Genomic DNA, 9,468 nt, shown 5'->3' on the forward strand with positions numbered 1-9,468 from the left:
ATGTATTCAACACGGTATATCTTGGGTTCGAATCCTGGCGTTGTGTTAATTAATCATATAATGGTCACCAAAAGAAGGGAGACTGAAATGTCTCTACGAGTCTTCGCGAGTCTCGAAAAAGTAGGATGTCATGACAAAACCACCATCTGATACCCTTTTTAAAGAAATAAAGAAAATATATAATATTAAACATTGGGTCTACAAATAAATGAGGCATTTGGATCTTTTTTTTTTTTTTTTAACAAACGATATTATCTACACTAAAGAAGAGATGATGAGCTTAGCCTCAAAATGGATTAGCAATAATGTGATTCAAATTCGCCTTTGGAGAGAATCGAATCTAAGATATCTCACTTACAAGGGAAGATAAATACTACTAGACCGTAATACTAATGGGTCATTTGAATCCTTTAAAATTCTAAAACTTAATATGGATGCATGGAAAAAGAAGGATATGTAAAAATGGTGGACATGGCCTATGTTTGACCCAATCAATTATGAAACTCTAAAATGGTCATTACGTATTTATTTATTAAAGTGTACGAGTGTTAGATTCCATTAATGTAAATTTCAAAATGACCAATGAATGAGGTCGGACACTACAACACTTCCAAAATCATGCACCTTGTTTCACTTTCAACAGAAGGTGCGAGCCAAATTATGTGTAGGTTCTCAAAAAGCATGTACAAGTTACGTGTAAACATCAAATCGACTAATTCAAACCAAATTAAGCAGCTTTGTTTGATTTAAAATTAAAAAATAAGGAGCATCGGAAGAGAGAAATGACGTACGAAAATCCTTACTTTTCTTAATTGAATAGAGACGAAACTGATTCATGATCGTTGGAAGACAAGTGGTGATTTTGCTTCCTCTAAATTATCATGATTTACTAGTGAAAGTTGTTTATGTACCTAAAGTTGAATAAATCAAATTTTGCATGATAGCGTGAACTTTTGAGCAAATTGGTTAGGTTACCATTTGGTTTTTGGTAGATGGACCCACCATGTTTTGCAATAGGCAGCGGCGGTTGCTAAAAGGAAAACTCTGGATTTGAGATTGAATTATGAATTATTAAACTGTTTGCATAGTTACATTATAAATGGAAATCGAACTAACCATATGTGAGATTCGAATTCAACAAATTTTATTTATAAGTGGACATAAATTGTGTTGGGTGAATTGAATTCAATAATACATCTGTTGGCATCCTGGTGAATTGAATTCAATAATACATCTGTTGGCATCCTAGCGCCTTCATTCTCCTTTCACTGCCTATCCAAAAAAGAATCTAGTACTTCTTGATTGTGAATATCTGAATAGGACAAACCGTTCTGTAGATATATTTGCTGCGGAACAAAATAATTAGAATTAGTCAGTCAGCTGAAATGTGTATTATCCATATAGGAGATCTTTGAATTGTTACAAGCGATGTTTATATTTTATACTATACTAAGGGATGAGAAAAGTTTGCACCATAAAACATAGTAGATTAAAGAAGAAAATTCTATCCACAAAATTAAATAGTATTATTTGATGCCGTTGCAAATCCAAAGCCAAAAAAGAAAGCCTGAATTAGCAAAATGGACAAAGACCTTCTCATTGGTAAATAAAAAATAAAAATCATTGTCATTGATTCAATGAGTTATATGGAGCTTTGAAAATGAAAGCATATGGAGGATTCAATATTATTTTTTCCTAAATTACTAAAACTTTGCTGTATTCTTGGAATAATTTTTGCCACATATGGTGTGCCAGAACAAGAGGACATGCAAATTATCTTTCTTTAATACTAAAAAGATAGATACTAAAAACACCTAAAACCAAGCCCTTAATTAAGCGTTAACTTTTTTTTACAAACAATAACGTTAGTGAATAAAATTGTTAAACCAAATGTTAAGAGAGAAAAGAATTAGTAAGAATCAAACCCGTACTAAGATGCGTCGACATTTGTTACTTTCCACAATTACGGTAAAGCGCCATATACTAATTAAGGCTTAATCAACTTGGAATTTGTTTGTTAATTATAAGACAACACCAACTAAGTTGGAGCAAGGTATGGATTCAGTAGTGCTTACATCAGAATGTGGATGACAGTTGGGCATGTGGCTAATGACCCATAGGAATTGACCATTATGTCAACTTTATTGACAACCTCCTCAGTTGTTGTGATTAATACTTAATTAGCTTATAGCCAATTTGGTTTTTAATGGAAATTGATTATCAGTGATCCCATGCTCTATTTGGTTATTAGGACAATGCCCCCAAAGAGATTTAAAAAACTAGTGGGTTAAGGGTTGTATGAAGTCCCTTAATACTACATTCTAGTAGTAATCTTTTTTTACTATAAGTGAAAAATTTATTACAGTTGGCGATTTTGATATCGCTTTTTTATAACTGACTTATAATTGGTGTTGAGTACAAATTTTTTAAAAAACATCAAATTAGAATTTGAACTTGAACTTGAGATTTTCTTTTATAATAAAATGTATAGATATATTAAAAGCTAGTTGGTGATCAAGTTTATTCTTAAATTGCACCATGAGGTTTAAAATTGTATAAATTTATGACTTATGAATTTTTACATGTGATCATTTGCTAAATTGATGACGCCTCTGGTGTTGGACCCACTTTTAAGTTGTGTAGAAACCGCAATTGCATTGCTCTTATTCAAAATTATATATGAGACTTTCATCTCGTAGAACTCCTAAGTGATAAAAGAAAGAAAATGCTTTCTTTTCTAATTTCTATACTCGCGTATTTGAGATCTATTTATGTGATTGGCTGTTGTTTTAAGAAGATTGATTGAAGAGAAAATGATCAATTTAGTGAATGCTCATGATGATTAATTTTGGTCCACGTGTTACAAGTGTAGCTACCATGCTCGTCAGGTTAATAATTAAGCGATTGTTAAGACAATTAAACAACCACGAGAAATTTTTCAATGTGACTGGTACATGATATGGTATACCACGTGTTATTATACAAATTGTGAAATATGTATGGTAAAAAATTAATAACTTAAAAAATAAAATTTCCCACCACTTCTATTAAAACACTTGATGTACCACTTGTATCCCTGTCATAACTAAAAATTTCTCGAAAATCATTCCAAATTTGAAGTTAAAATCTGAATAATACTAAAACATATGATCCAAAGATGCAGTGTAAATGACCCTGTGGCAGGTTGGGCAGGTTGTTAGTGAGAAAACATTCACCACCCAATGCCATACCAAAAAAGGTTAGTAAATGAAGGAAAAGTTGGGCTATGAATGAGAGAGATTTATCATTGTGCACAGGAAGATACGATATATGATGTTATACAAGTGAAGGAAAGTTTAATTTTTTAAGTACCCTTCTACTTGGATAACGATATATGGGTACGTGATGGTGTCTTAGAAAGAGTGAAAAATCTCTTCATGAATGGCAATTACCTAGCAACTCTGCTCTTATAGGATTTTATAACTAAACAATAAAAAAAAAAAAAGCATTAACAAGATAATAAAAGAAGAGAGTATGTATACCAGATGAATGGAATAAATGAAAAACATATTATTTTGGTAAACAAAATAATAATATATTTTCTTTCACATGATTGAATAATGAAAAAATAGAGAATGATAAATTCAGGCCTCCTTGGACAGAGAAGGGCAGAGAGCAGAAGAGGCTTATGGTGAGCTTTTTCAAGGCAAAATTCTACTTCCTTGTCCTGGTCAACGCTCCCCCACAGAAACCGGTTGGAATTCATTGAATTCCTAGGTTGCCCCTTTATGTCCCCATCCCCATCCTGAATAAAAACCACATGAACAACAAGTCACAAGATTTAGATTAGTCTTAGAGCGGGTCAGCTACGATAATTTTGTATTAAATTAGTCATTAATTTTCAATCTAACTTGTCATTCACGTTGGGCAAACCCAAAAACCTTCAAGTGGCGAGGGTAAAAATTCAAATTAAAAGAAAAGAGGAATGAAAAAAATGTTGTGTAAATCGTGGAAAGAAAAGAAAAAGAAAGAAACAGACAAAAGAAGGCCTTCCCCACCAGAGACCCACAAACACGACCCAACAACTCAAAAAAACAGTGCGTGAGTAGAAATTTTATTTTATTTTATTTTGTTTGTTATTATGTTTTTATAAAAGCAAAAACCACTTAAAAACCCTGACGGCACGTGCGTGTCACGCTCCAATGAGGAGTGGGTGATGATTTTTTTTAAAAATTTTGTTTGATGCAAAGTGGGTGGTGACCGATGTCAGCAACTGTTTCTGCCCGTGCGAGACTGTGAGTGTGGTATTATTAAGATTACCTCACGGTGACCGCACGGTCGCAGTTTTCAATTCCATCAACAAACCACGCCCGTGTTCCATAGTGGCGCGTGGCCGCGCGTGCACGCCAGGAATCACCTACATTAACTTCTCTCTCCCTTTGGGTTTTGTCTTCTTTTCTCTTTGGCCCTCAGAGTCAGAGACTGAGCCACTCAAAGTACCCAAAAGAAAATAACAAGTGAAGTGAAGTGAAACACATCAGTCTACCCAGATCGCCGGGTCGGGTAATGGATACCCGCCCAAGCCAGCGGCTTTCTCCTTCTCCGCCCAAAGCCATCATTGACCAACGGAACACTGCCGTTTTCGTTTCTGCGACCATGGTCACAAGAGGCTACCCTGTTGCATAATTTTGCAGTTCGACCCCTCCAAGTTCTGAGCTTTAGGAACGCGCCCCCAACTCCGTCCTGCTTTTTCCTCACTCGGGTCCTCGGTAATGGCGACTACCAACACCACCACGCAGGCCGTGGGAGTTGAGGGGGTGGACGCGTCAGCATCGGCGGACGAGGCGGCGGCTAAAGCCGTGCACAAGAGGTACGAAGGGCTTGTGATGGTACGGACGAAGGCGATAAAGGGGAAAGGGGCTTGGTACTGGGCTCACTTGGAGCCTATGTTGGTCCACAACACCGACACTGGTCTGCCCAAAGCGGTGAAGCTCCGGTGCTCCTTTTGCGACGCCTTGTTCTCCGCCTCGAACCCGTCTCGCACCGCCTCCGAGCACTTAAAGCGCGGGACTTGCCCCAATTTCAACTCCGTCGCGAAACCCATTTCGTCCCTCTCGCCGTCCTCCACCATCAACTTACCTCCGTCGCCTGCCCCCGTCCACCATACCAGCCGCAAGCGGAGCTCGTCTTCCGTTTCCGTTTCCGTTTCGGCTTCAACGTCGTACCATGTTCCGCCGCTCGCGATAGTGGACCCGACCCGGTTCTGCGGCGAGCTCACTTACTCTCCGGTGACCGCGACGGCGCATACGGCGGTGACCCACCAGCCGCATTTGGTGTTGTCGGGTGGGAAAGAGGACTTGGAAGCTCTGGCGATGCTGGAGGACAGCGTAAAGAAGCTCAAGAGCCCCAAAACTTCACCCGGTCCGACGCTGAGTAAGACGCAGGTGGACGTTGCGCTTGATTTTCTGGCCGATTGGGTGTTTGAGTCTTGTGGGTCGGTGTCGTTTTCGAGCCTCGAGCACCCAAAGTTCAGAGCTTTTCTCAACCAGGTGGGTCTGCGGGCGATTTCCGGGCGGGAGTTCACCGGGTCGAGACTCGACGCCAAGTTTGAGGAAGCGAAGGCCGAGTCCGAGGCCCGAATTCACGACGCCATGTTCTTTCAGATTGCTTCTGATGGGTGGAAGAGCAAGACTTTTGGCGCGTTTGGGGAAGATGGTCTTGTAAATTTGACCGTGAATCTTCCCAATGGGACTAGTGTGTACAGGAAGGCGGTGTTTGTCGGCGGCTCTGTACCTTCGAAGTATGCCGAGGATGTTTTGTGGGAGACAGTGACAAGCATTTGTGGAAATGTTGTGCAGCAGTGTGTAGGAATAGTAGCAGACAAGTTTAAGTCCAAGGCCCTAAGGAATTTAGAGAATCAGAATCACTGGATGGTTAATCTTTCTTGTCAGTTTCAGGGTTTCAATAGTTTGATTAAGGATTTCAGTAAGGAACTTCCCTTGTTTAAGGATGTCGCCGAGAGTTGTTTTAAGATTGCGAATTTCGTGAATAACAAGTCTCAGGTTAGGAGTAGCTTTCATAAGTATCAGTCCCAGGAGTATGGTCATGCCGGGCTGTTAAGAGTGCCGTTGCGTGAGTTCGAAATGGTTAACTTTGGAGCAGTGCATATATTGTTCGAGGATATTCTGAGCTCAGCCGGGGCACTTCAGTTGGTCCTGCTAGACGAATCTTATAAAGTTGCCTCCATGGAGGATCCAATGGCTAGAGAAGTCGCCGAGATGATTGGGGATGTGGGGTTTTGGAATGAATTGCAGGCGGTGCATTCGTTGGTTAAGTTGATCAAGGACATGGCTCAAGAGATTGAGACGGAGAGGCCGCTGGTTGGTAAATGCCTCCCACTTTGGGATGAACTAAGAACAAAAGTGAAGGATTGGTGTGCCAGTTTCCACATTCCAGAAGAACCGGTGGAGAAGGTGATTGAAAGGCGGTTCAGGAAGAATTATCATCCCGCTTGGGCGGCTGCGTTTATACTTGATCCGCTCTATTTAATTAGGGACACTAGTGGGAAGTATCTTCCACCATTCAAGTTGTTGACGCCAGAGCAGGAGAAGGATGTGGACAAGCTTATAACCCGGCTTGTGTCGAGGGAGGAAGCCCATATAGCACTAATGGAACTCATGAAATGGAGAACGGAGGGGCTTGATCAGGTATATGCGCGCGCTGTACAGATGAAGGAGAGGGACCCCAATACAGGGAAGATGAGAATTGCCAACCCACAGAGCAGTAGGCTTGTATGGGAAACACACCTCACCGAGTTTAAGTCACTAGGGAAAGTTGCAGTTAGGCTCATCTTCCTTCATGCAACGTCGTGTGGGTTCAAATGTAATTGGTCTCTATTGAGATGGGTGTCTGCCCATGGCCACTCAAGGGTGGGAATTGACAAGGCACAGAAGTTGATATTCATTGCAGCTCATTCCAAGCTCGAAAGGCGGGATTATTCCTGCGAAGAAGACAAGGATGCGGAGCTACTCGCCTTAGCAAACGGTGAGGATGATGTGTTGAATGAAGTTCTTGTTGATGCATCCTCAGTGTAACATTATTTTTTCCCCAAGTAGAAATTGAAATTTGTAGGATTTATTGAATTCTTTCCACTATTTTTTTCGTGTCGTACCTGTTTGCTTACGCTCCGGAAAGATTTTTAGGGCAGTAAGGTCAGGGAAATAGGGATACTGTAGGGATTGAATCTGTATTTCTAGGACTGCACAGCCATGATTTGAGCCACTGTCCAGTTTTACTCTAGCATGATTTTGAAGTTTTCGGGTTTGCTGAAACGAAACTCTTCTTGTTTGTGAAGATGGAGGATGCTGCGCGAACAGGAAGAATGTTGTAAAATTTTTGTACCTCGAGTATTTTGAGATAAATAATATGTTTATAAGGGGGAAGGTTTTATTATTTCTCCTTTGATTTATCAAATTTGCAGTGTCCTCCATTTGGTTTTAAAATAAAGTTACAAGTTAAAAATAAACAAATAAATTGGTGAACTAGAATCTTTGAGCATATTGATGCCTGCTATCATCTTTGTTAATTTGCTTAAATCAATTCTGCGATTTCTCTTCTTTCTGAATAGGGTGTAGTTCAATTGCTATAATAGCTTCTCCATGTTGCACTACAGTCCTTTTTCTTTGATCTGTAACTGAAGAATCTTGACAAGGGTTTCACCAGAAAGCTTAGAACTCATCTTTTTCTTTGGCAGTCTAGCTCTTGCGGTCCTTATTCGCCTCTGTGCAGGTCTCACTCGACATCCTCGTACCAAGACAGACAAAATGAGTGATAGATCTTGTTTCTTAGAAGTATCTCTATTTATCAGAAATCTCTGCACCACAAGTTACAAAATGCAGCCCTTTGATTTCTGGTGTTGAATTTTACTGTTTTTTGTTAGTTTCCTCAAGCACTTGAGTTTCATTGTTGCTTGAGTTTATAAACAGGGAAGTTGTCTGTTTGGAATTATCAAATCTGCCAAAAGGCGAAAGTTTTGACAACTTTTGTTTAGATGTGATATCACTAACCACACTTATTTCAAACTGCATAATTAGCTTTGCATAATTATATGCTAACTCTCTCTCTCTCTCTCTCGCAGAAGCATTCGACAAAGATATCGTTGGACTGGAGAGGCCACCCTAAGGCGGTTGGTGGTTAGCATAACCATTTGGGCCATAGCAAAAGAGGAGTTTGCCTAAAAGGATCCAAGAAAGGATTTTTCACCTGAAATTTTCGGCAATGACGTGTCGTTCGCAGAGAGGGGGAAGCCGAGGGAGCTTTTGCAAAATTGCAGTGATGGGTTTTTTGTGAATGGCAAGCCAGAGTTTCAAAATGTGTGGAGTGGGGGTCAACACCCCACAGATAGAAAGCCTTGCAAAGACCAACCTGAAGCATAAAAAGCTTTACAGCTGGAGAAGCACTTCTAACTGTATAGATAATCACTTTTCCTTTTGGTTCCGGTTTTTGTGTCTGAAAAAGTGGAGCCCCCACATCACAAAGAGTTGTGAGAAGTGGAAGTCGTTTTCCAACCCATGGAGATTGGATCAGGGAGGTTTTTTTGTCATTAAATCATATCACAGAGAGAGAGAGAGAGAAAGAGAGAGAGAGAGAGAGAGAGAGCTTTGTGTTTTTTAAGGGTAACTCATCTTTTAAACATTCCAAAACTTGTTGAATTAGAGTTGATCATGCAGAATAGTTATGGGGTGGAAGCTGCCCATGGTTGCAAGAAAGGTGTTGAAAAAGAAGCGAATTACAAAGAAGACTGTCGGCATGAAGCAACACAGAAGATGCTTGAGAACGATGCCACAACCAAGTTTGCCACATTTTTGTGGTCCCTGTTTTAAGTCTTCTAGGAGTTGAAAGCTACATTTTAAACTTGTTTTCCACTGAATCCGGATCCTTGCTGGATCCTCTTTGTAATGATCTTGGAGATCCATGAATCATATTCGTTCATCGTACATCGTGCAGTTAAAAATTATTTAAAAATAAATACAAACAGTATCCGATAAAAATTGACTATATAATGTAAGATAAACGAACACGATTTATAATTTTTTAGAATTCTCACCGAAAGGATCCATCCTGTTGGTTTTCCACCATCACCCCCAAAAAATAAATCCTGCCTTACGTAAAGTTGTCTTGGAATTGGTGTATTTATTGGCGTAGTCTACGTGCTTTACAACCACATGGTTTAAAAATAATTATTTATTGCTTATGATTTAGCGAGGAAAGAAAAATGGCTAATTATATTTTACGTCCACGAGGTTCTAGTTTTTTCATGTTGTGCCATGAAGTATTGGAATTCTATTACTTTATGTGTTTTGGATGTTTGATTGTCTGGTTATTTGTTAAATTAATGACAAACTAGCCTCATGGGATTACCATCACATAGTTTGGTACAAATCTCAAACTCTTTTTTTTTTTTTTTTTATCAAAAAACTCCTTTCTTGT

At 39.4% G+C, this 9,468-nt stretch overlaps 1 protein-coding gene across 3 annotated transcripts; it reads left to right on the forward strand.

Annotated features, from left to right (window-relative positions):
• Window positions 1-4,404: 4,404 nt before the first annotated feature.
• Window positions 4,405-8,975, forward strand: LOC126620116 (uncharacterized). Of its 3 annotated transcripts, none has more exons than XM_050288598.1 (2): window positions 4,405-7,023; window positions 7,733-8,079. In XM_050288598.1, exons 1-2 carry the CDS (start codon window positions 4,752-4,754, stop codon window positions 7,735-7,737), a joined length of 2,277 nt encoding a protein of 758 aa, XP_050144555.1. In that variant the 5' UTR covers window positions 4,405-4,751; the 3' UTR covers window positions 7,738-8,079. The 3 variants fall into 3 exon arrangements, with proteins under 3 accessions (XP_050144555.1, XP_050144553.1, XP_050144554.1); XM_050288597.1 differs by lacking the exon at window positions 7,733-8,079 and adding an exon at window positions 8,117-8,975 and having other exon boundaries at window positions 4,409-7,023; XM_050288596.1 differs by lacking the exon at window positions 7,733-8,079 and having other exon boundaries at window positions 4,406-7,452.
• The last annotated feature ends 493 nt before the right edge of the window (window positions 8,976-9,468 follow it).

Source organism: Malus sylvestris, chromosome 4 (assembly GCF_916048215.2).
Source record: "Malus sylvestris chromosome 4, drMalSylv7.2, whole genome shotgun sequence".
NCBI lineage: Eukaryota > Viridiplantae > Streptophyta > Magnoliopsida > Rosales > Rosaceae > Malus > Malus sylvestris.

What these genes read in the sequence shown, in the direction of transcription:
- LOC126620116 (XM_050288596.1), top strand. Translation starts at nt 4,752, where the DNA reads ATGGCGACTACCAACACCACCACGCAGGCCGTGGGAGTTGAGGGGGTG.